Source organism: Mustelus asterias, chromosome 27 (genome assembly GCF_964213995.1).
Source record: "Mustelus asterias chromosome 27, sMusAst1.hap1.1, whole genome shotgun sequence".
In the NCBI taxonomy this organism is placed as follows: domain Eukaryota; kingdom Metazoa; phylum Chordata; class Chondrichthyes; order Carcharhiniformes; family Triakidae; genus Mustelus; species Mustelus asterias.
Genome location: NC_135827.1, coordinates 29907052 through 29934405, shown reverse-complemented (window position 1 = coordinate 29934405; position 27354 = coordinate 29907052). Strand labels below are relative to the sequence as shown.

At 42.2% G+C, this 27354-nt stretch overlaps 1 protein-coding gene across 3 annotated transcripts in view; it reads left to right on the top strand.

Annotated features, from left to right (window-relative positions):
* Window positions 1–27354, top strand: part of LOC144479921 (dixin-like) — a 143498-nt gene that overhangs the window by 32315 nt on the left and 83829 nt on the right. For 2 of the 3 annotated variants that reach the window (XM_078198974.1, XM_078198972.1), the window contains exons 1-2: window positions 4448–4687; window positions 26811–26940. In XM_078198974.1, the coding sequence (XP_078055100.1) occupies window positions 4628–4687; window positions 26811–26940 (190 nt within the window). In that variant the 5' untranslated portion in view covers window positions 4448–4627. Of the gene's footprint in view, window positions 1–4447; window positions 4688–26810; window positions 26941–27354 lie in introns of those variants that run through there. The other variant, XM_078198973.1, reaches the window with a different exon arrangement.

Genomic DNA, 27354 nt, shown 5'->3' with positions numbered 1-27354 from the left:
TTAGACCCATCACAAGAAGTGGGTTTCTTTAGGAGCCTCCAAAGCTGTAGCACCTAAGAATTAGAGATTAGCCAGGCAGCCCTAGCTGTATATGAGGGAGATACAATTTTCATCTCATTTCGTGTAAATCTTTCCTCCGGTAGGAACATTTTGTGACCATACAAATGGGGCAGATTCCACAGCTCTGGGAGCTGGAATTATTAAGCCCCTTTACATTTCTGGAATAGCTTTAGAGACTGACACCGCTAGTCTCCTGCTCCTTCACTCCCTTGTTTAAACTTCTACTCCAGTAGTATTCTCCATCAGGCACTCATCAATAATGATGTTGGAGGTACGTGTCGCATACTTCGGAGGACCGGGACCTTTAGACCCTTACTTCCAAAAGCTTTCCACACAGGAGTTTTCCTTGCACCATGTCTTGGCCAGTTTTAAACTAATTGATAGAAACTGAGTTCTTTGACAAGTCAATAACTCCCTTATTGTTTTATTGTTGTGACGAATAGGATGGCAGAAGGTGAACTACATTGTCCTTGGGATTTGCTAGGCAAGAAGAAAAGCATGTACCTGTGGTGAATTTAATAACTGTTATGAGCTTTAAAAAGATACATTTGCAATGCCATTGGAGCAAAGCAAGTTGGCAAGCTTGTGCTATGAACAGCTGACAGTGAAAAATTTCACATTTACCATTGGTTGCACTTTACAATCCTGCCATAAAATACAGTGATTTCTGTAATTTAAAAGCTACTCCAAAAAGGTCTCCTTGCATTCTGTTAATCTTATTTTGCTGCAGCTCAGCCACTTTATCCCTATTTTCAGGGTACTTGAGAGGTCAGACTCGGCAAAGGGTCTCACAAAGGCAAATGCTACAGCTTATTTGCTGTTAAGTGATTCTTAAAGAAGCAGCAATTATATTTTATGTAATTATTAATGAACACATTACTTAGCCATGGAAATGCCATCTGCTGTGTGGTGTTGCTGCATCTCAGCTTTGAGTAGCAATTAGCTTTCTTTTCTGTTAAAAGCTTTGTCCATAAGCACATTGAAATTTGAGGTTGTAGAAATGCTTGATTGTAGTCCCTTTGATAAAGTGGAACCGAAAATTGCTATTTCATCAATTAATCAGATTTTAGAACTATATTACCAAAAACTAGGACATTCCATACGCATATACACACTCAGTATGTCTTCAATGTAGAAAATGACCCAATTTGCTTTAAAAAGAAGAAAGAGACAAGTGTCAAAGGATCAGATGCCAAGCCATGGAGAGAGCGATTAAATCTTTGTCCAGCTTTGCCCATCATGTCCTAACCCTTCAGTGTTACTCATCAGCCTTCACTGATGCCAGATCTTGTTGCTAATGTGGCTTGGAATATTAAAAATAGTAAAAGGTTTTAACTCGACAATTCCTACACTGGTATTGGTGCTTCTTTTTTTTATCAGGAGGAGGACACATTCGCAGGCAGCCCATCTGCTCCTTCTGAACTCAGGCAGACCTCTTCTTGGTCTCTGCTAGTCATGGTCACCACACCTGCTCGCTTCCCCTGCAATATCCTTTTTAAAACATTTGTTCATGGGATGCGGGCGTCGCTGTCTGAGCCAGCATTTATTGCCCATCCCTGAGGGCATTTAAGAGTCAACCACATGGCTGTGGCTCTGGAGTCACATGTAGGCCAGACCAGGTAAGGATGGCAGATTTCCTTCCCTAAAGGACATTAGTGAACCAGATGGGTTTTTACGACAATCAACAATGGTTTCACGGTCATCAATATATTCTTAATTCCAGATTTTTATTGAATTCAAATTTCACCATCTGTCGTGGCGGGATTCGAACCTGGATCCCCAGAACACTATCTTGGGTCTCTGGATTCTTAGTCCAGTGACAATACTACTAAGTCACCGACTCCCCATCCTGTCCCCCTGGATGACCTGTTGTTCCATTCCAGTTCTAACATCAGGTGACGACTTTGTCATTTGGCTAGCTTGTTCTCTGGCAAGGAAGAGGGATGTTGGAAATTCACCATAAGACAGTTCAGTGTTGATTTACAGAGAGGTATATCACATACATCATGGTTATGTTTTCCAAACTGATTGTGCTCAGGGTGTTATTTCATATTGTGTCCAAAGCTAGGGCTATATGGTGATATTTGACAGTAATGGCAAAAACATATCTGCACTCCTATCTGTTTCGGAGACTTTGATCACATACAGCAGGCACCTCAAAGCACTGGAGAAGTACCATCAGCAATGCCATTGTAAGATCCTCCAAATTGGGAAAGATGGTTTGTTGTTTATTGGAGAGTTGACACTAGGAAACATGGAGGATTAAAAATAACAGAGCTTTACTTACTGGGTGGTGTTCATTACATAGCTGCTTCTTCACTCTGGCAGTTCTCATGCTAGCAACCTGTAACGTCATTTCTGATGAATACATGAATATATTAATACACAATTCTTAGTTCAGCTACCAAGAATCACTATTAATACGTAACAAGGTTCAACAGCAGTATTCTTTCCCAAATCAACTTGCCCAACATTGAGGTGCTAATCACTTCGAATCAATTGCCCTGAATGGATATGTCATTCATACGCCTGACACCAGAGTCACAAAGCAACTGCTCTACACGAAACTCGGTTGTGGCCAGAGACTCTCAGGAGCGTGGAGGAAATGCTTAAGGAGATCCTCAGAGCATCCCTAAAGAGGTCAAACCTACCCACTGACTCATGATCAACCCTAGCATGTGAACAACCAAAATGGAAAAGGCCCATTCGAGAAGGCACTGAACATTGTCGGAAACATGCAGAGGCAAAGTTGAGGTGTTGGAGGGGGCACACAAACATCCATACAACCCATCTACCCAACCTTTCAGGCAGCACCTGCCCTACGTGTGGCAGAACTTGCAGACTGTACATTGGACTTCAGCCATTTCAGATTGGAGTGGAAGAAAATCATCCTCGATGCTAAGGGAAAGAGACCTTTGTGATTGCTGTGCTGCTATGCATGTGCACAACGCAGAGGGAACACTGCATCACAATGGGCAGAATGAACATACATATGTATCTATTTACTGTTTTCCATGAATGTTAAATTTTGTAACTCTAATTTTGGCCAGGAATTTTGTGTAAACATTGCACATTAATTATGAATTTTCCTGTGAGTCTTTGATCTTGCTAATAAATTTTGATAAACAATAGGCATTCACTTTTTTGAATTAAGACTAGTCTTTCAGATGCTATATTACGCCAAGTTCAGGTGAAGGATTAATATTCAACCACACTATTGGGAGAAGAACATGGCTTTCTCCTATCTTGGACAGTATACCTCCTGCACTCAATGTGAACATTGTGTTCAAAATTGCTGCTACGTTTGCCAGCACTGCACTTACTGTATTTAAAAGCATTTAATTGTCTGATATGCATCTGATCATTTCTGAATGCTGTAATACAATACCATACTAATGTAATTTTTCCTTTTAAATTCTGGCCCAAACAGTAAACATGTGTTTAGTCAGGAGACAGAAACCTTATTGATTTGGTAAATTTGTCCATTTTATCTGCTCATCTCAGATATTCTCCATCTATTGTGGGCGTACCGGTTGCACAGTGGCTAGCCTCACAGTGCAAGGGACCCGGGTTCGATTGCGGCCTTGGGTCTCTGTTTGTGTGGAATCTGCACGTTCTCCCCATGTCTGCGTGGGTTTCCTCTGGGTACTCCGGTTTCCTCCCACTGTCCAAAGATGTGCGGGTTAGGTTGATTGGCCGTGCTAAATTGCCCCTTAGTGTCAGGGGGATTAGTGGGGTAAATACTTGGGGTTACAAGGTTGGGCCTGTGTGCGATTGTTATCGGTGCAGGCTCGATGGGCCAAATGGTCTCTTTCTGCACTGTAGGGATTCTATGATCTCTACGTTAAACACCTTAAGTTTTTTTTTGCAAATGGTATTCAAAGACGTTTAATTTCATGAGAGCTGGAGTATGAAATCCAGAAGTTCAAAGTTTATAAGTCTTGAAAGAATAAGAGTTTAAAACATAAAATCCAATAACCCAGACACTTTTGATACAGTAGCTAAAATTTTAAAATTAGATTGCTCACCATATCAAGATCCGACAGAAGGATCTCTGTTTTTACACTAAATTTGAACATTGTCGATTCAGATCATTCATTCCCTTTCAGATGTGAATAATTTACTTTGTCTTCCCTGTGTTTGCAAAACAAAAGGCCCCGGCAGTATTTATGAAATATTTGACGAAGGAAGCTTTGTTAGATTTTGCTTGTCGATGTTTATTTTTGCAAACTGCTTCATAACCCACCATCTGTGTTCTAGGTTGCCTTTTTAGCCAGTGCCCACCCCCTCATCCTGTGGTGAACTGTCGTCATGACAATTCTGTCATGCCTAATCCTCTCAAACATGACTGGTTGGCCGTTGAGCATGCTCAGTCTGTTCCCTCTCTTCTGTTCTGTAGTCTAATACTCTCATCCTGTTTAAAATGAAGGTAGCGGGCTGCACATATGGGATAAGAAGAAACTGCCTTCTCTTAGTCTCTTAACTGTATTTTTTTGGAGGACGAGATCTTCTTAGTCTGATTTTTTTTTTAACATGATCTCTGCTTGCTCTTGGAACACTAATTAAGATGATTGCCTGCTTAGCCAAAGGAAATTTGCTGGATGTTCTGCAAGAGGGATTCACAGAGGTAAATAATACTGAAAGTAATGACTGGGACATGTGTTGGCTGGTAACAGCTGTTTTTTTGTAGAAAGTACACAGGGATGCAATGTATTGCAAATAAATGTTCAGTATAGGAAGCTGAAGAAGCCTTTTATCAGGAGGTAGAAAGCTTCTTGCTGTTACGATGTTCAGGTTTCTCAGATTTAATACAGTGTTCCATATGGAGTTGATTAAATGGACTATTTGGCCTCCATTAACTGAAGTCTTAAACCTATTCTGCATGCATGAGTGTTTTACTGATCATGACTTTAAAGTAAGTGGAGTTTGTCTAATGCCATATTAGTAATGTGCAAAGTAATCACTGTTTTTGTTCGTAAATCTTTTCTGAGCATTCAAAATTCCCCCAATTAAGGGACTTTAAAGAAGGATTTAAAGTTTTTTTGTGTGTGGAGTCAGTCAATAAATATTTAAAAGAAATGAATGATTTTAGATTGAGATTAAAGATTCTATTTTAAATTGCCAAATGATTAAGGATGTTATGAACTCAATTATTTATTGCATTTTTGGACCCATTACTTGATCAAGCAACCTTAAAAAATGTTGTTTTGCACTCCATATTATATGACTGAGAAACACAAAATGGGCCTTACACTAATAGATGGCATAACTATCATCAGAACACTGCCGCTCCATTGGGAATAGAGAGAAATTATGTTATCAGAACTGCAGAATATATTTGCAGCCCTGTCTGCAGGGCTGGTGGACACATGCAGATGCAAACCGATTTAAAAAAAAAAATTAAAGTGAAATAGTTGCTGCAAAGCAATGTAGCAAGTTTTAATATTGGAAAGGAATCTATCTTTGTGATGGTGAAATACCTGGAAAAAGATGTCTTGGAACACTGACCATGGGGTGTACGTAACAAGAAGAATTGTAATAGATTCTTCATTGTTTTGGAGCGTAGGGAGAGGGGGGGCGGGGGGGATGTTTGGCAGCGGTGTTGTTGTGTAGCTTTACCTCCTGGATATTGCTTGCGGAGAGTGATTGCACTAGATCTGGTGGTGGTTTCATAGGCTAAAAACGTCAATGACATCAGGTTTTGTAACATTTCTTGATATGCATGTTCAATGTTGGACAGTGAGCCTCTGAGACAAAAAGGATTTGAATGAACAACTTAATGTTAGTGCCTATTATTTTTAAAAGTTTAATCTAATTTTGGAGTTGAATCTTCAATGGTGTTCACACATGTTCAGAAAATCTGTATCCAAAATTTCTCCTGAAAGTATATTTTTAAACTAGCTTATAAAGGAAAGGAGAGACTTCATTTGGCACCTTTTGCAATCTAAGAACGTCCCAAAGCGCTTTAAAGCAATAAAGTATTTATGTAGACATTGTTATAATGCAGGAAATGAGGCATCTAATTTGTACATATCAAGCGCTCAAAAGCAAAATGAAATTAATGGCCAGAACATTTGCTTTAGGTGTTGGTTGAAGGATTATGTTGGCCATGATACCTGGAGAACTCACCTGCTCTTCAAATAGAGTCACGGGATCTATTACGCTTACCTGAGAGAGCAGACAGGGCTTCAGTTTAACCATTCACCTAAAAGACGGCACCTTCAACACTTTTTTTTATTTGTTCATTGGACATGGGCATCGCTGGTTGGCCAGCATTTATTGCCCATCCCTAGTTGCCCGAGGGCAGTTGAGAGTCAACCACCACATTGCTGTGGCTCTGGAATCACATGTAGGCCAGACCAAGTAAGGACGGCAAATTTCCTTCCCTAAAGGACATTGGTGAACCAGATGGGCTTTTCCGACAATCGACAATGGTTTCACGGCCATCAGTGGATCCCGAATTGCAGATTTGTTTTTATTGAATTAAAATTCCTCCATCTGCTATGGTGGGATTTGAACTCAGGTCTCCAGAACGTTAGCTGAGTGTCTGGATTAATAGTCCAGCGATAATACCACTAGGCCATCACCTCCCTCGCTGAGTACTGCAGTGTTGTCGGCTCAGATTATGTGTCCAGGTCTTTCTTCCTTGGAGGTGCGATAAAACAAAAACTATTTGAAAAGAAAGAATGTGAAGGTTACGGGTATAAGGCAGGGGAGTGGGATTAGGTAGAATGTTCTTTCAGTGAGCCAGTGCAGACCCAATGGGCCAAATGGCCTCCTTCTGCACTGTAAAGATTCTGTGATTGTCATCACTTGAGCCACAGCTGACAATTTTGCCAAGATTAAAAAATATATTTGCCGAATAAAGTTACTTTCAGGAATTTGGCTTTATCTGACTAGGAATTTTGGCATGGTAACTCTCACTCTTCTACTTTTGAATCACATCCTGTTCAGGGATATTGCAAAAGAAAGGCATTCCTAACTAAAATTTGCCTCGGGGGTAGAATCTGGGCCTTTGACATGGGTGGAATTTTATTTTTTCTTCTTTTCAGGTTAGTGGTGATTAAACAGCAGAGCTTTATAAATTAAAACCACGTGCCATTTTGTGAGTTGTCGACTGATCTTTATGAATGCGTGCTGTAACTAAATACAAGTCACGGATGCATTTGTTTTAGAAGTAATTAAATGTCTATATTCCAACACAGCAGCTTTAAAGACTCCCATGTGAGCACATTACGTACAGCAAAAAACTTCAAAGCAGTCATCATCACAGAAGTTTCTTTCTTAAGAGCTAAGCTGTAGTCTAAAAACCACTAGACATTATGTTTGCAAGCAATTGTGTCAATCTGACCCCACCATGTTTTTTTTTGCAGTCAAAAAACCACATATTGTGTACACAGCGAGAGAGAGAAAGGAAGACAGCAGTGTATTATTATTAAAGTTACAAGTTTACTCATCAGCCTGCATTGAGATAGTTGATTTTGGGCAGTAGTATAGGGATGCCGGAATTATTTCCATGCCCCTGGACTGGAATCAAACAGTACAGAAAGAGGCTATTCAGCCCCTCATGTCTGTGCCAGCTCTTTGAAAGAGCGATTCAATTAATCTCACCCCCTTTCTCCATAGCCCTGCATTTTTTCCTTCGATTAAAGTGCATAGTTTAGTCCAGTCATGAAATCTCAAATTTAAGGTAGCGTTTCAAGAAAAGACCTGAATTTATGAACTAAGTGAAAGATTTAGGGTGGGATTCTCAAAACAAAAATTCTAAGTGTCGAATTTGCATAAAAACTGGAGTAAATCCCCTTGGCTTTTCAGCAGGATTTTCAAAATGAGTCTCCCACATTCTGTGCATCACAGAGAGCCCTAGCATGAATCTCTTTAAAAATCAGGGGCGGGGCCTATTCCCACTGGAGAGGCCGGCAGCATAGCGCTGAGTGGGCCACTGTGCATGCGCTTATCTGTCAGCGCTGAGATCGACACATGCGCAGTAGCCCCACAATGCCGGCCACCCGATTGCTGGCCAGCTCAATCGCTGGCCAGCTCCGCAACCCTGCATCGCTACCCCTCTGACTTTCCCCAACCCTGATGGACAACCCTGATCGCTGGCCTCCCCCCCTCTGTCACTGCCGAATGCAGAGTGGCAGCCTGATGCCTGGTGGGCAGTGCCAAGGTGTCCCCTGGGCAGTGCCACTTTGCCCCTTGGGCAGTGCCAGGGGGTCAGGCTGGCACTGCCAGACTGGTAATGCCCAGGGTGCACTCCGACCTTAACCCCGACTTCCCGGGGAACCTCGATGGCCCCCCTTCATTCCAGCGGGGTGAGGCCACCAGCTCCCCATTAGTGGGGAGCTGTTGTAAACCCCACTGGAGTGAAACACTCCTGGCAGAGGGCGGGAGGCTAGCGAGCCCGGAGACTTCAGTTCCGGGCCCGTTAATTAGATTAAAAGCAGCTTTTAAATAATATATGCAGCTCCGCGCCGATTTCTGGCGTGGAGCTGGTGACCCCTGAAATCCGGAGGCCATGGCACCCAGTGGGAAGCCCGCTACGTGGTCTTCGCTTGAGTCTCCCAACCTGCTGTGCTCCTGAAAGCAGTGCAGCAGGCTGGGAGAATTGCCTTCTTAAATTATAAACATGGACTTTTATGATGTTATTACATGAGGTACAGAAATCCAGAAAACCAACCTCCCATCCATTGACTCTGTCTACACTTCCCGCTGCCTCGGCAAAGCAGCCAGCATAATTAAGGACCCCTTGCACCCCGGACATTCTCTCTTCCACCTTCTTCCTTAGGGAAAAAGATACAAAAGTCTGAGGTCATGTACCAACCGACTCAAGAACAGCTTCTTCCCTGCTGCTGTCAGACTTTTGAATGGACCTACCTTGCATTAAGTTGATCTTTCTCTTCACTCTAGCTATGACTGTAACACTACATTCTGCACCCTCTCCTTTCCTTCTCTATGAACAGTATGTTTGTCTGTGTAGCACGCAAGAAACAATACTTTTAACTGTATGTTAATACGTGACAATAATAAATCAAATCAAATTAAATCCATGTAATGTCATTAGCAAAAAACCTAATAGATTTAGCAATTTTGCCATAAGGTTCATTACAACAACAGGATAGCTGGTCGTGTAAAAAATATTACTACTTTGTGTGCTCGAATAATGTAATTCAGTGTCGCAGAGTTCAATTTATTTGCCCCAAATAATGAACTTTTCACAGTTATCACAGTTAACATGCTCAATTTGTTATGTAGCGCTGGTAGTTAACCCCCGTTTCATAAATTTTACGAAATGCTACTATACTAAATTTATGAAGCAAAAGGACTTTGACTTGTTTTGTACAGAGTAGCTTACACGTAGGGCAGGATTTTCCGGTCATGCTCGCCCCAAAATCAGAAAATCCCGCCCGAGATCAACGGACCTTTGCATGATCCGTGTCCCACCCCCTACGATTCCCGTGGCGGGCGGGACAGGAAAATTCTGCCCATAGGACAGGATTTTACAGCCTCGCTCGTCCCAAAACTGTAAAATCCCACCCAAGGTCAACGGACCTTTCCATGGTCCGCCCCACGCCCGCTCTGGCTCCCGTGACGGGCGGGACGCTAAAATTCCAGTCATAGTGTTTAAAGCAAACGTCAATCAGATGTACTTCTCCAGTTGGGAAAGGATAATCTAAAATGGTTTTATTGAATTGGTTTTGACTTATTTAAATTTAAGACTAAATAAGAACGCGGAGCAGGAGTAGGCTCTACCACCTTGCTCGAGCTTGCTCCACCATTCAGTAAGATTGTGTCTGATCTGATCTTGGCCTCAATTCCATTCCTGATGCTTATTTCCCATAACCCTTGACTCCCCTATATTCAAAAATCTGCCCATCTCAGCTTTGAATATATTCAACGATTTAGCCTCTGGGGTAAAGAATGCTAAAGGTTCAGAACCCTTGGAGAGAAGAAATTCCTCCTCACCTCCGTCTTAAGTCACAAAGAAGCAGAGATTTTAGAACAATTTAGATCCAACCATCTTTTCAATAATCACATGGTTTTTACTCACCTCATTTTTAATTTTGAAAAATGGCTGCCATCAATTCCTGACAAGCAAACTACACAGCTGAGTAGTCGCTTCATAATGAAGAACCAGGGATGTGTGACTGCTGCAGTACAGCCATATTAGAAAAACTTGAGGTCACGTTCTAATTGATGGGATTCAGTGCGCATTGTGTGTCCTACAGTCAAGATTTTAATGGGAACACCACGAGGCAAGTAAAATGTTCCATTTGTGCATCATTTATTTGATGTGTGGTTGACAAGCGAGTAGGGTGATATTGAGTACTTGCATCTCTGGAATCTGGGTTCAAATACAGCTCAGAATATACGTGATTAGAAAAAAAAAACTCCTTTATCTGTTGGCCATTTAAAATTTGTTTCGGAGGGCTAAATTCAGTTCCTTGTGGCGTTACTTGCCACTAGATTAAATTAATTCAGAAAAATCACAAGGTGGCTGATATGGGGCACAGAAAGTGTCACTATGGTGACAAAACGATTTGTCCCCGGGTCTGGACTTATTAAATCAGAGTACAGGGAGATTTATTTTGCAACTATGTGTAAGTGATAGGTTGTGAATGAGTTTAAAATGGGGCCTGGTTTACCTGTGTTGCACGTGGAATGCTTCATGCTGACCCTTGAATTCCAGAAATGGAAAAGTGTTCATTTTCTAGTGCAGCCATGTCTCATTTTGTGATAAATATTCTGGTTTTCTTTTAAAAAAATAGAGGTGGGGGATGATGGGGGAGTGATACTGGGTGAATTGCTCCTTCAAGGAGCCAGCACAGACAAGATGGGCTGAATGATCTCCTTCTGTGCTGGGATTCCATGATTCAGTAGATCCACGATCATAATAAGAGCACAGAATATTGTGCTATATTGGGTGCCTATAAAGTCCTTGTGAAAACTTAATGACTGTACTATATGATGCCAAAAACTGTAAATTGCATATGAAAGCATCATTCAATATTTTGTTCAATGTTAATTTAATTCAGCGTTAAGACCATAAAGCATAGGAGCAGAAGTAGGCCATTCAGCCAATTGAGTCTGCTCCACCTTTCAATGTGATCATGACTGATCTGATATAATCCTCAAGACCACTTTCCCACCTTATTCCTACAATCCTTGATTCCCTTCCTGATTAAAAATTTATTTATCTCAGCCTTGAACATACTTAATAATACTGCATCCACAGCCCTCTGTGATAAAGAATTCCACGGATTCACTACCCTCTGAGAGAAGAAATTCCTCCTCATCTCTGCCTTAAATGGGTGATCATGATGTGGAGATGCCGGCGTTGGACTGGGGTAAACACAGTAAGAGTTTTAACAACACCAGGTTAAAGTCCAACAGGTTTATTTGGTAGCAAATGCCATTAGCTTCGGAGTATAAATGGGTGATGCCATACTCTGAGATTAGGCCCTCCGGTCCTAGACTTGCCCATAAGGGGAAACGACCTCTCAGCATCTACTATGTCAATTCTCCCCTGAGAATCCTGCATGTCTCAATAAGGTTGCCTCTCATTCTTCTAAACTCCAATGAGTACATGGAGTTCATTTCTGGTGGAAATAACATACAGTTTTCTTCCATGATTGCCATCTTCAGACATTTCAGGAGCTGAAATAAAATGAGCAAACATCGAGGGGAGGTGGTGGTACAGTGCAATTATCACTGATCTAGCAATTTAGAGACCCAGGGGTAATAGGGACCCAGGTTCGAATCCCACCATGGCAGATGGTGAAATTCGAATTCAATAAAAATCTGGAAGTAAAAGTCCAATGACCCTGAAACCATTGTCAATGGTCGTAAAAACCCATCTGGTTCACTAATATCCTTTAGGGAAGGAAATCTGTCATCCTTACTTGGTCTGGTCTACGTGTGACCCCAGACCCTTAGCAATATGGTTGACTATCAAATGCCCTCTGAAATGGAGGGCAGTTAGGGATGGGCAATAAATACTGGCCCAGCCAGCGACACCCATATCCTGTAAAAATGAATATGTGACACAGAGAACCAAAAGAGAAAGCGCTGGAAAATCTCAGCAGGTCTGGCAGCATCTATGAGGAGAGAAAAGAGCTGACGTTTCAAGTCCAGATGACCCTTTGCCAAAGCTCTTTTCTCTCCTTACAGATGCTGCCAGACCTGCTGAGATTTTCCAGTGTTTTCTCTTTTGGTTTCAGATTCCAGCATCCGCAGTAATTTGCTTTTATTATATATTGACACAGTTAACATCACTAACACGAAAAAGACTTCACGAATTATGCTTTCTGAATGCGCTGGAGGGAGGTGTAGTTTAAGGGTCTGACACAGAAAGGGTTAACCTAGGACTGTACAGTACCGCCCACACTGTTGTAAGAAAACACATGACCCTCACCTCGCAGGATGTGAAATGTTGGACAGAGCCGTGTGTAGAAGCAAGCAGGGAGACAGCTCTCAGTTTGGGCTTTTACTGTACCATATAGATTCTCGTAGTAATAAATACTTACTGTTGATCTACCTAGGAATACCTTAAGACTTACTGAACTGCAACACCTTACAATACTTTCAGATCCTGCTTGCAGTTTGCTTCTATCAGGTGTACATTCAAGATTCTAACGATGTTTAAAACTTGCAGAATATGCTTTTTCCAACTAGATCTCTAACTAGGAATGAAGGTTGACCGAGTGACAAGAATAAATACAAAATAAAAATGCAAATAGCTATACATTTCTTCATAAGAGAAAGGACAAGTGAACAATTTTCATGAATTATAGGATGTCAATACCCAAGGTAAAGTTCGGACTCAAAAATGAATCTATCCTCTTTTCAGATGCTGATGTATTTCTGCCGTGTTCTGTTTCAACGTTAGATTTTTAATATTTGATATTTTCTCCCCCCTTTTTTAACCAGCAATTAGTACCAACTCCTTGAATGACATTTAAGATCCTGGGGGGCTGTGCAGTGGACTACCCTTCCACTTGAAGCAAATGCTGTTGTGCTCTTAACAGCTCAGTAACAGAAGCAACATATAGGCCGGAATTTTGCCACCCCACCCACCACGGGAATCGGAGTGGGCGAGGGGTGGACAGTGGAGAGGTCCGTTGACCTCGGGTTGGATTTTACGGTTATCAGGACGAGCGGGGCTGTAAAATCTTGCCCATAATGTGATATCGGGCTGTAGAGAATGGGAAGGTCCTGGTACTCACCCTTGGTGCGTTTGTTAGCCTACTGAGGACGCAATAGGTGTGCCACAGAAAATATTATTCTGGAATTTCTTTCCTGGTTGCTGTCCTCTCATCTTTCCTGGCGACATGTGGATGCTGTGCGCGGTTAGAGTTGGGCTCAGTTGTGGTGTCCCCCCCGTCTCCCATGGCTATATTGCATGGTAACTGACAAATTTGCTAAAAATGATCATCTGGTTCAGATTAAACCACAAATGTTCCACTCTCCGGTTTCAGAATGTGATGTGGGAGGCTCACGTGACCTATGAACTTTTACAGCAAGTGAGAAATGATCAGTAAAGTAGACAGATGGACATAGTCAACAACTTTCAGTTCGTTGTATTGATTTGTTCATTGCAAAACCTTTCCAGCTTTCCCATTGCTTTACGCCACGTGTCTGCGATCCGTATGAAAAATCACTCTGCAAAAGCATTTCAGAATTTTTTGAATAAACAGGCAGCACAGTGTATGCAGTGCGGTTATTTGTTTTACTCTACAGCAATGTTAGTTTTATAAGGTGCAAGGCAAGAAGGCCAGTTGGGAAGTGTAGCTTATTATAGAATTTCTCTTTTATCGTCATCAGTTTCACAACGTGATGCAGTTTGATTCAAGCTAAAACAATGGATCCCTTCAGAAAAGAAAGCCCATATCCACACGTGCACATTCCAGTCCTCTTACACCCTGTGACTTCCTCTGCTCTATTATTCACTGCTTTTTAAGCCATCCCACCTCTATCTTATACTCCCCTCATATATCTGTCTGTCATTTCCATCCCTGGCCATCCTTTCAAGAACCTCTTTAAGATTCCTTTTGTTTGTCCATTTCCTTGCCCACCTTTTATCCACCTTCCTTCCTGGGTAACTTCTGCTGTTCTTGCTTCTCACTGTAAAGCTCATTAATGTGTCCTTCTGTACATGTAGAGTGCTACGGAAATGTGAAGTTGTTTTTGAATTATGTTTGTGTTGCGTCGAGGATGGACTTGGCAGCCAGGTGCTTTTAAGGTTAGAATCAGAACCAGCAAGGAAGCCTATGCTACAACAAAAAGGCCATTTGTCTGAGATTGTGTCACATGAGGAAGATGATTATTTCCAGAAGAGTACCATTGCAAATTACAGACCAGACCCAATTTATCAACTGCTGTGCTGAAGAATAACCAGAATTATCAGAGATGTGTCTATAAATGGCACAGTGGTTAGCACTGCTCCTCACAGCGCCAGGGACCCGGGTTCGATTCCCGGCTTGGGTGACTGTGTGGAGTTTGCACGTTCTCCCTGTGTCTGTGTGTGTTTCCTCTGGGTGCTCGGGTTTCTTCCCACAGTCCAAAAGACGTGCTGGTTAGGTGCATTGGCTATGCTAAATTCTCCCTCAGTGTACCCAGACAGGCGCCAGAGTGTGGCGACTAGGGGATTTTCACAGTACCTTTATTGCAGTGTTAATGTAAGCCTACTTGTGACACTAGTAATTAAACTTTAAACTTAAACCTAATCTCTAAACTTTAAATAAGCAAAATCTCCAGGGCATGTATCTGACATCACAATCTGCGTTATTCAACCCTGAGCAGTAGTATCCTGTTGATGACATTTCAGTATTCCCCGAAACACTGGAGCCACATTGCCCTGTAGAACATTTAACCATCTGTGTCTGTGATTATTCTCATAATCTTCAATCCACTTCTTAAGCAGCTTTTCATCTACTACTTTTCACAAAATTATTTCTCCAATTTTCTTTCTTTTTCACCTCTCTTGAAAGCACTGATTTCTACTGAGGTTTTGTTTCATAGGCACCAGCGGTACCCCAGGACCTCAGCACAGCGCTCAGCTTTCATATTTGAACCGAGATGGTGAATGTCAGCAGGCTATTTAACTGCAAATCAGCACCACTTAAGTGTGAGCATGTTCCCAGCATGTGTCAATATTTGGAGTGAGTGCCCTATTTCACTTCAATGCTGCTGAGTCTAATTGTGGTTCCCTAACTGGCATTTTGTCTCCCTGACTGTTCTAACCTAGTCTTGCTGGGTATCATTGCACCAACAACTCCACCAGTAATCTGCCAAGGTTGTCATCATTCATGGGTGAGCCTGGACAGTGAGCGATTTAACTATGGAGGTCACAGTAGAGTAGGGTCCTCTTTTCATCTACCTTATAGAAGCTACTTCCAACAGGTGGCACAGTGGTCCCACAGTGCCAAAACCTGGGTTTGATTCCAGCCTTGGGTGACTTTCGTTTGCACATTCTACCCATATCTGCTTGAGTTTCTTCTGGATGCTCCAGTTTCCTCCCACAGTCCAAAGTTGTGTAGGTTAGATGGATTAGCCATTGTAAATTGCTCCTTAGTGTTCAAAGATGTGTAAAAATTTTAAAGTTTATTAGTCACAAGTAAGGCTTACATTAACACTGCAATGAAGTTACTGTGAAATTCCCCTAGTCGACACACTCCGGCCCCTGTTCGGGTCAATGCACCTTACTAGCATGTATTTCAGACTGTGGGAGGAAACCGGAGCACCCAGAGGAAACCCAGGCAGAAACGGGGAGAACATGCAAACGCCACACAGACAGCGACCCAAGCCGTGAATCGAACCCGGGTCCCTAGCGCTGTGAGGCAGCAGTGGTGGATTAGTCATGCTACATGTGGATAGTAAGAAGTTTAACAACACCAGGTTAAAGTCCAACAGGTTTATTTGGTAGCAAAAGCCACACAAGCTTTCGGAGCTCCAAGCCCCTTCTTCAGGTGAGTGGGAAATTGCTACCAAATAAACCTGTTGGACTTTAACCTGGTGTTGTTAAACTTCTTACTGTGTTTACCCCAGTCCAACGCCGGCATCTCCACATCATGACATGTGGATAGGTCAGAGAAGAGGGCCTGGGTAGGATGCTGTTTCGGAGAGTCGGTGCAGACTCGATGGGCTGGATGGCCACTTTCTGCACTGTAGGGATCCTATGTTTCTAAAACAGCTACCAGAACAGAGGGAACCCTGCTTAACTTTCACCCTGTCTCGTGCTGAAGCTATAGTGTGGCTTTCCAGCCACTGCTCTGACTGAGATTAACCAACTCACCATAGTCCTTAACTTGGGTCTTTCTGTGCTGAATGGCTCAATGTTATTTTGCCAGCGTATTTTATCCAGTAATCTATTGGGTGGGGGGGAGCTCAAACACTAATGAAAGAGACCAAAATAATATTTTTTTAAGATCTCTAGGATGCAAGCGATTTACTTCACAAATTTGCCAGGTGTATTTTTAAAATGGCAGATGTAATGTGGCTTTGAAAGCAAACGGTAATGAGAGCACTTTATTTTGCACTGCAGATGATCCAAATTTAATTAAAAAGGCACTGCACTTCCGTGGATATCATCATGTACATTTCAAACAACACCTTTTGCATTTATATTCTGCCTTTTAACTTAGCAAAACAACCCATGCATTAAGTTGATCTTTCTCTAAACCCTAGCTATGACTGTAACATTACATTCTGCACACTCTCGTTTCCTTCTCTCTGAACGGTATATGTTGTCTGGAGAGTGTGCAAAAAACAGTACTTTTTACTGTATGCTAATACATGTGACAATAATGAATCAAATCAAATCATGGTGGTTCACGTAGACATAATCAGGGAAAAAATGGATGTATGTGAAGGCAAAGAAGAGAATATTTAGAGTTGTAAAGAGGGTTTTAAAGAAGACAAGGAAGGTCGAGAGACAGATCATTTTATGGAGGGAATTTTGGAATGTTCCCGCATGTTCTAGGCAGTGAAGCTGAAGGGAGGAAAATGCTTAAAAGGTTTGTTCCACGATACACCTTCTAACAGCATGAGTACGTTAGGATAGATAGGGAAGGGAAAGCCATGAAGACGGTTAAATGAGGATGACCATCTTAAATTGGGAGACTGGGCCAATTTTGCTCACTATAGGTGGTTCCAGTAAACATGATTCTGGTAACGACCAACTTAGTGTACATTAGTGAAAGTCAATCCCTATATTGATTAAAGCAGTAACAGAAGCCATTGGATTTCCGAGGAAACAAGCTGCACTCGGTAACCCCAAGGTCAGCCAGACTGCCCCAGTAGTGCAATTTGATATGAATTGTGCAGCTATTGTATTTCTCCTGGAGGCCCTGGGCTGGAGCTCCCGTCTGGTCAGTCAAAAAGTGGAGGGGGAGGGGGAGGGGGGAGGGGGGGGGGGCGCGTGTGGGGGGTGAACAAGGATGCCTTGCAGCTGTGCCAGACTCTCACTCAGCCTGGATTTTTCGCAGTTGCCAAGCTTGGAGTGATTCCAAGAATGCTGGCAGCTGTCAAATGAAGGAAGCTACACTCAACGTGCACTATTAATTCATGAGCAGTGCTTTAAAAGCCCATTTCAAAATGTTTCTCAGACATGACACACACAGTTTTGCTATAAGGACATTTGTTGGTCTTTTCAGAACTAGGGTGGCTCTTGGATCATTGTTCCATGTGGAAACTAATCCTCGGACTCATTCAGTACTACTGTGTCATCTAAAATTGTTGGCAACAGCTACATATGAGGAATGTGCATTCTCTAAAATGTTACGGCATATGAAATAAAGTTTATAATGTAATATACACATAGTGAATGGGTCATTTTATCTTTTAGCCTTAATTCAACTTAATTCAGTCAAAGATTATTGTTGAAGGAGCTCTTGGCAATAAAGTTGGCAGAGATTATTGTGAATGAATCATCTTATACAGATTTGCTATGATTAAAGCTTATATCTGCATTTTTCATTCCTAGCATGGCACATGCATTTATGAATGTAATGAGTCTTTTGTAATCTTATCAAAGTAAATCACTACTAATCAGCAAGCAAGCAAATTGAAAGCAATCTGCTATTCAATCATCAATGTTTTCCACAAATTGAGTGTGGAATCTTAAATATATGAAGATTCTCCTCACTAATATGTAATTAATTATATGAAGTTGTTGCGCTGTAATTATAACAAATTTTTCACAACCTATTATAATTTATAATACTCGCCCACTGGAAAAGCTGTTAAGATAATCTGAAGTTCATCCTGCTCTCTCTAATAAATATATTGCTCCTCTAGCATTGTACTTTTAAAAATAGTTTTTTATTTATTTATGTAAAGTGCCAAGCAAGTTTAAAAAAAACATTTAATAACATTGGGCCAGATTTAGCTGACGATGATCTAATTCCATCTATTTGAATGGTTAAAATGAGAATGATTGTATCAGAAAATTAAACATCCCCTTTTTTTTATACTTGACCTTCGATATAATCTGAATGTTTCTGAGGTTTTAACCACAATATTGTTTGGCTTTGTGGGATGAGAATGTGAGACTGAGGAAAGAATAGCATTGAGATAAGTGCGAACAAGGAAGAGAGGAGAACAAAATAACATGATTTAAACCTAAAACTTATAGGGAATGGGGGAGAAGGATGATCCCAAAGTCTCAAAGCTGATTATTGTGATTGCAAGCAGAACAAGTAAACTTTACATGTTAGTTTCCACTTCTGCGCACAATTTTCTACGAATGAAAAAACAAGCAATAATGGTCTTTGGTTTAACTCAAGACATGTGAAAGTCAATGATAATAGAAATGTAAACATTTTAGCCAGGGACCACCTAATAAGGTAGTGATAACGAGGCTGATGCCACGCACAAGATTTTTGTGAAAAATAATATTCCAACTTGTGGGTTACATATACCCTATATTATTAGGCTATCAATTCTCCAATGTATATTTATGTAGTTACCATTGAAATTTTGGGCGGCACAGCAGTTAGCACTGCTGCCTCACAGCGGCAGGGACCCGGGTTCAATTCCGGCCTCAAGTGACTGTCTGTGTGGAGTTTGCACATTCTCCCCGTGTCTGCGTGGGTTTCCTCCGGGTGCTTCGGTTTCCTCCCACAGTGCAAAGATGTGCAGGTTGGATTGATTTGGCCATACTAAATTGCCCCTTAGTGTCCCATGATGTGTAGCTTAGGTGGATTATTCGGGTAAATACCTGGGGTTACGGGGATAGGGTCTGGGTGGGTTTAAAGTTTATTTTGTTAGTGTCACAAGTAGGCTTACATTAACACTAGAATGAAGTTATTGTGGAAATCCCCTAGTCGCCACACTCCGGCCCCTGTTAGGGTACACTGAGGGAGAATTTAGCATCGCCAATGCACCTATCCAGCATGTCTTTCGGACTGTGGGAGGAAACCCCATTCTCCAGACATGTGGAGAACGTGCAGACTCCGCACAGACAGTGACCCAAGCCGGGAATCAAGCTCGAGTCCCTGGCGCTGTGAGGCAGCAGTGCTAACCACTATGCCACTGTGCCGCCCTGTTGTTGGTGCAGCCTCGATGGGCCGAATGGCCTCCTTCTGCACTGTAGGGACTCTATGACTCTATTGCATTGGCTCAAATGGAAAAATAAAACATTACTCAAATCACCTTACTGAACTTTGCATAAAATGGAAGTGAAGACTATCTCTTGCGAGCTTTAGTGTTAAGTTTAATATATTGCATTTGTTAATTATTCCTTCAGTTAGAGATTTTGATTTCTATGGAGGTGATGGTTTTTGCGCAGCGCCTGCTGTAATACCTCTGGACCAAAGGTTATAGGTTCAAGCCTTACATCTTCTAGGTTTAATGTACAATACAATGCTGAGGGAGAGGTTTGTTGTTGGAGGTGCAACCATTTCCATGAGATTTTAAACTTCAAGTGGGAGTAAGAGATCTGGCAAAACCTAGTGCACGTTATCTTTTACCACCTGATAGAAGTCTACAAAATTATGAGAGGCCTAGATGGGGTGGATAGTCTAGAGGCTATTTTCCCAGGTTGGAAAGGTCAACTGCAAGAGGGCACAGATTCAAGGTGAGAGTTTAGGGGTGACGTGTTGGGCACGTTTTTCACACAGAGGGCGGTGGGTGCCTGGAACACACTGCCAGTGGAGCTGGTGGAAACAGGCACGTTAGCAACATTCAAGGTGGATCCTGATAGACACATGAATGGGATGCAAACAGAGGGTTAGTAACTGCATTTGGGCAATAAATAGTGGGTCTAAATAAGGATTAGGAATTGCCACAGGCGAGCTGAAGGGACTGTTTCTGTGTTGTATTGTTCTTTATTCTTAATATTACCAAAGAAACCACCCCACATTATCTGGCTATTTATTTCATTGCTGTTTGTGGCAGCTTGCACAGAAATTGGCCGCTGTGTTGTCTACAGTATGAAGGGTACTGTATTCCAAAAGTAATTTGCTGTGTTTATTGTGTACGGGGACACCCTGAGATCATGAATAATGCTGTATAAATATAGATGCCTTCTTTCTATATAAAGAGTGTCCAAAATGACTCTCTCGGTTGTCATAGGCTATGTGGTTTACAGTTGCACAAAATGTTCTGTATATTATGGGTTTACTTCAGAGCTTTTCAGCGTCTAGCCAGGAAAATTTCATGCAAATTAATTTGAGGGTATGATGTGTCGTCCAAAGCAATTTTGAATGTAATATATTTGAGTTAGTTTGATGGGGTTCAGCACTGGTGCTGACTAGATCCTAGACTAATACAGTGAATGTGGGAGTGGAAATAGTTCAGTTTGACCTCGCTGCCTGAAGAGAGGAAACGTCTTGTGCAGACCTCTTCATGACTTTGTTCCACTTACCACCACAACCTTCCGCAGACCATTGTCTGAAGCGCCTCAGTTCTGCTTTTCTGAGTCTGAGCTAGTTTGTGTCTCTCTCCCTCTGCATGAGAATTGGTAGCCGAACCTTGGTTCTCATTGTCCCAGACTCTGGAATTCTTTCCCTTAGCACTTCCATTGTGCACAGTTCACCCTACATTTAAAAGTTCACCCCAAAACTTACTTCCTCAATCATGTTCTGTTCTGCTGCCCTAACTTTCTCCCTATACCTTGTGGTATTTAATCTACTCCTTTGAGAAGACTTTCGGTAAAATTCAGTTCATTAAATTAGTTTTTTTTTGAGTATTCCAATTCTTGTTTATTTTAATTTTAAAAGGGGAAAATATATTATTTTGAACATTTTCTCTCCAGATTATCCGATTGTGTTTATTTTCCCTCTCCCTGTAATTCATCTTGTCCTCTGGTTCCTTCTGTTTTGTTCACTTCCCCTCCTCAATCTTCCTCATCACGAACCTTAATTTCTTCATAGATGCAATAAATACTGCAGAAGGTTGCAAAGTTCCATTGGTGGGAAGTCCAGAATCAGTTTTTCTTCTCATTCTTCAGATCTGTTGTATTAAGCCAAAGGGTGGCACAGTGGTTAGCACTGCTGCCTCTCAGCGCCAGGGACCCGGGTTCAATTCCAGCCTTGGGTGACTGTGTGAAGTCTGCAGATTCTCCCCATGTCTGTGTGGGTTTATTCCGGATGGCCCGATTTCTTCTCACAGTCCAAAGATATGTGGGTTTGGTTGATTGGCCATGATAAATCGTCCCTTTGTGTCAGGAGGACTAGCTAGGGTAAATGCATGAGGTTATGGGGATAGGGCTTGGGTGGGATTGTGGTCACTGAAGACTCGATGGGCCGAATGGCCTCCTTCTGCACTGTAGGATTCTATGATTCTATAAATCGCCCCTTAGTGTCAGGGGGATTAGCTAGGGTAAATGCATGGGGATAGGGCCTGGTGGGATTGTGGTCGGTGCAGACTTGATGGGCTGAATGCCCTCCTTCTGCACTGTAGGGATTATTTGATCTGTGATTCTATGGATGGATCTAGCTAGCAAACCTGCACAATATGTTTTTCAGTTAATCAATTCAGTGTTGATTCAGTATCATAAATAACAGAGTTGACATTTAATGCCGTTAAAATTGAATTATCAGCCAATTTGAATTAAATGGCTTAAAATCAAAAGTAAATTCCTGAGTTTCAATGTCATTATGCACTCCACCTCCCATCAAGTCTGGATAGGTGAAATACATTGTAATATGTCCATCACCTGGAGCAGAATGTTCTTTTGAGGTCTTTGGATTTGCCCTGCTTCTATTCCCGTTGCACAAAAAATTAATGACACGACCAAGTCCCCATTTATCACTGTCAGAAACGGGTAGAACGTTACCAGTAGATAATGAACACTTCCCCAATCCACTTAAATATGCAGTCGGCTTGATCGTTTTACTGGCTTTTTGAATAAAATGTTGTACAACTTTTGCTGGTTCAGTAATTTGTCTTCACTAGCGGAATCCATTGCAGCATCCTTATTGACACTTCTCTTCAGAAGTAAAACACTGGCTTCAGTGGCTAGACAGTATGTGTCCACAGGGAGGAGATCTCTGGTCCCTTAAAGGATATGCTGCTGGAAATTCATGATTCATTGAGCTGCTGGCTTTTACTATTTTCATGATAATTTTCTGTTAAGAGCTAAACATAAATACATGTCTTGATTTTTTTTTGCTTGTTGCAGTTTCTGTAAACTGATTTATTGCAAGTGACAGCACATGGCAGCTCATTAATGTCAGAAATCGTAATGAAGAGTGCCACTGCGTTGATGATGGCTATTTGCCCTTCTGTTGCCAAGTTAGCCTCCTAGCACTGTGATTCTCTGTCCTTTACCCGATTTCCACCATTTTTGTACTTTTATTTATTTATATATTTTGGCAACTTTGTAATAGAACATAGAACATTACAGCACAGAACAGGCCCTTCGGCCCACGATGTTGTGCCGACCTTCATCTGAAACCAAGATCAAGCTATCCCACTCCCTACCATCCTGGTGTGCTCCATGTGCCTATCCAATAACCGCTTAAATGTTCCTAAAGTGTCTGACTCCACTATCACTGCAGGCAGTCCATTCCACACCCCAACCACTCTCTGCGTGAAGAACCTACCTCTGATATCCTTCCTATATCTCCCACCATGAACCCTATAGTTATGCCCCCTTGTAATAGCTCCATCCACCTGAGGAAATAGTCTTTGAACGTTCACTCAATCTATCCCCTTCATCATTTTATAAACCTCTATTAAGTCTCCCCTCAATCTCCTCCGCTCCAGAGAGAACAGCCCCAGCTCCCTCAACCTTTCCTCATAAGACCGACACTCCAAACCAGGCAGCATCCTGGTAAATCTCCTCTGCACTCTTTCCAGCGCTTCCACATCCTTCTTATAGTGAGGTGACCAGAACTGCACGCAATATTCCAAATGCGGTCTCACCAAGGTCCTGTACAGTTGCAGCATAACCCCACGGCTCTTAAACTCCAACCCCCTGTTAATAATGAAACCGTAGGATGTTAGTGTCCTGGGACAAGAGTTATTAAGATTTTGCATTGTACTAAGGGCGAATTTTCACTCTGGAATCGGGAATTGGTGAAATCCCTCATTCTGCTAACCTGACTCAGGAGGAACCACCCCGAATGGTCAGATTTTTGTTCCGGTCAGTGAGGGGAATGGGTGGGGGTGGCGAATAGCTGGTTAAAAGGCGCAACTTGGTGCTATGGGTCCCAGTTTGAAGGAAAATGAGCAAAACCAAAAACAACCCTTACCCCTCACCCTCTCTCAGCTTAGCTTCTTGTCACATTGAGGACATGACAAGAAAAATTGACCAGGGCAGTGGATGTTGTGTACATGGACTTTACTAGCCTTCGATAAGGTTCTCATGGCAGTCTGATACAGGAGGTGAAGTCATATGGGATCTGAGGTGAGCTGGTAAGGTGGATACAAAACTGGCTTGGGCATAGAAAGCAGAGAGTAGCAGTAGAAGGGTACTTTTCTAACTGGAGGTCTGTGACAAGCGGTGTTCCACAAGGAACGGTGCTGGGGCCTCTGTTGTTTGTAATATATAAATGATTTGGAGGAAAATGTAGATGGTCTGATGAGTAAATTTCCAGATGACCCAAAAATTGAGGAGTAGCAGATAGTGAGGAGGATTGTCAAAGGATACAGCAGGATATAAATCGGCTGGAGACCTGGGCCAAAAGATGGCAGATGGAATTTAACTCGGACAAATGTGAGGTGATATGATTTGGAAGGTCTACTGCAGAAGGAAAGTATAGAGTAAATGATAGAGCCCTTAGAAATATTAGCATACAGAGGGATCTAGGCGTGCTGATCCACAGTTCCCTGAAGGTGGCAACTCAGGTGGACAAGGTGGTCAAGAAAGCTTATGGCAAGCTGGCCTCTATTGGTCAGGGCGTTGAGTATAGGAATTGGAAAATCATGTTGCAGCTGTATAAGATTTTGGTTAGGCTGCTTTTGGAGTATTGTGTACAATTCTGGTCGCCACACTACCGGAAGGATGTTGATGCATTGGAAAGGGTGCAGAAGAGATTTACCAGGATGTTGCCTGGTTTGGAGGATATGAACTATGAAGAAAGGTTGAACAAACTTGGATTGTTTTCATTGGAGCGTCGGAGGATGGGGAGACCTGATAGAGGTTAGAGGTTTACAAGATTATGACAGGTTTGGATAGAGTCGATAGTCAGAGTCTTTTTCCCAGGGTCGAAAGGTCAATTACTCGGGAGCATAGGTTGAAAATGAGAGGGGGAAAGTGGCAAGTTTTTCACACAGAGGATGGTGAATGGCTGGAATGCGCTGCCGGAGGAGGTGGTGGAAGCAGATTCTATAACAGCATTCGAGAGGCATCTGGAATTCTTACATGAATGGGCAGGGAATAGAGAGATATGGACCACATAGAGGCAAGAAAATATTAGATTAGAGGCATCTGTGTCGGCACAGACTTGGTGGGCCGAAGGGCCTGTTTCTGTGCTTGCAATAAATCAGTTATGCAAGCTGATTTATTGTAAGTGATAGCACATGGCAGCTTGTTAATGTCAAAAATCAAAATGAGGAGTACCACTGCGTTGATAATGGCTATATGATCGTCTGTTGCCAAGTTAGCCTCCAAGCACTGTGATTCTCTGATCCTTTACCCAATTTCCACCATTTTTGTACTTTTATTTGTTTATATATTTTGGAAACTTCGTAATAATGAAACCATAGGATGTTAGAGTTGTGGAACAAGAGTTACTGAGATTTTAACTACGCTAAGGGTGAATTTTCACTCTGGAATCGGGAATTGGTAAAACTGTTCTTTGTTCCCATACACTTCCTTTGCCTTACCCATGCCAACTCCTGTCTTCTCATGTCTTCCCATGGCCTCCATAACCTTCCTGCAAACATATGCCCCTCTACCCACCTCACAGCGTTTTATAGCCCCTATACCAACTTACTGTCACTCACCCCATTACATCCTCCACCCATGGGGAGACTTCAGTAATCCTGGTGAGATGAAATAATATAAAATTCTAGGTATTTGTTACAGATTTCGCTATATTTAGTCTCATTGATAAAAACCTTTTCAACACACTTAAATCCCTTCAAGTACTTAATCCTTTATAAAAATGTATGTAATGCTTTATGAAAGTAACCTTTTGTAATCATAGCCTCACGATAAAGTTAGTTAATCCCTTTATAACTTCTCTAGACTGTCCATCAAACTGTGAACTTATAGGCCCTCACTCTGATAAAGATAAGTTATAAAAGCAGTCAAACAGTACTAATCCTAAAATGATTGCCCTTAGGCTCATGTCAACAAACCAGCTGTTGACATTGCAAGCACTGATGGTTTTTCAGCCGCCGGCTGCCTGTTTTTTCTCAAAATTTAAAGGGGGTGGTATTTAAGTGAGGATATTTAATTGACAGATCCAAAGACCTTGTGCGCTTCTTACACACACATTCATGTCTGCTCTTTACAAGCCTAAAGGGATGCCTGACCTCTCCCAAAGTACCAGACCATTCTCACAGGGTACCTTACCACCTCTGGCAGGTTTAGACCTTTCCCTCAAATGTGTAAAGCTCACGAGCTAAATTCCAGAAACCTGGGCGACTAAAATATCTTCTGTTTGAAGACAGCTACGTTTTTAAATGTACAGCTGTTGCCTCTGTCCCAACCCGGACAAAAGTGGTGGGTGCCGGGTTTGGGGCATGACTTCCAGACTTTGGGCTCCAATGCCATGTTGAATGTAGACTGAAACCGCGGCTCGGAGTTCTGGGTTGTCGTCCTCTGGAATATTCTAGTTTGCTATGGGTGGTCATGATGTGGAGTTGCCGGCGTTGGACTGGGGTGGGCACAGTAAGTAGTCTCACAACACCAGGTTAAAGTCTAACAGGTTTATTTGGAATCACGAGCTTTCAGAACGCTCCGAAAGCTCAAGCGACCAAATAAAACTGTCGGACTTTAACCTGGTGTTGTGAGACTACTTACTGTGCTATGGATGGTGGTAGCCCATAAATCCCCTCCAGCGTATCGGACTAATTGCCCAATTAATTGATGGAGAGCTGGCGACTGCCATAAAAGGTGCCTTCACATCATGATCTGACAGACTGTTAATCAGCCTGTGCAACCTTCCACTAATTCACACCATTCTTTTCAAGAGAAGACTTTGAAGATATGAAAACAAAATTTGATGTTATGAAGAACCCCACTCTTTCCTCTATCATGCAATGTATAGCTATGAAAATATTCAACTAAAATGATGGTGATTTTAGGTATGGATTGCAGTCAGAAATTGAATCTTCTCATTTTTCTATCACAGCAACAGTTGCAGTCATATGTGGTATGGGTTAACTCCCAATTAAAGAAAAAGCCTGGATTGAATCCAGTACAAGACTTGCGGCAAGATCTGCGGGATGGAGTGGTGCTGACTCATCTTGTGGAAATTGTAGGTTAGTATAAGTAAGCCATACGCACAGTGACCAGAATTTTCCCGTCTGGGTGGGCGGAGGGTGGACCATGCAAAGGTCCATTGACCTCGGGCGGGATTTTCCGCTTTTGGGGCGAGCGTGGCCGGAAAGTCCCGCGGCGTCTGATCTTTAGCTTACGTTTTGGTTAAGCGTTAAAGGATGTAGAATATTTCCCTCTTTCTATCCCACTAGTGCAAGAATGGGTTTGCATCATATATTGGGTACTTTGGTACAGTGATATGGCAGAAAGGAATGCACGCTCAAAATTCTTTGTCCAAAAAATTACTAATTTCAGGTGAGCTGCTGTCAGGTGGCACAGCATTGAGATCCGGTGCCTCTTCCCGGTCATTGACTTTGGAAGAATTGAAAGGGGCGGCACGGAGGCACAGTGGTTTG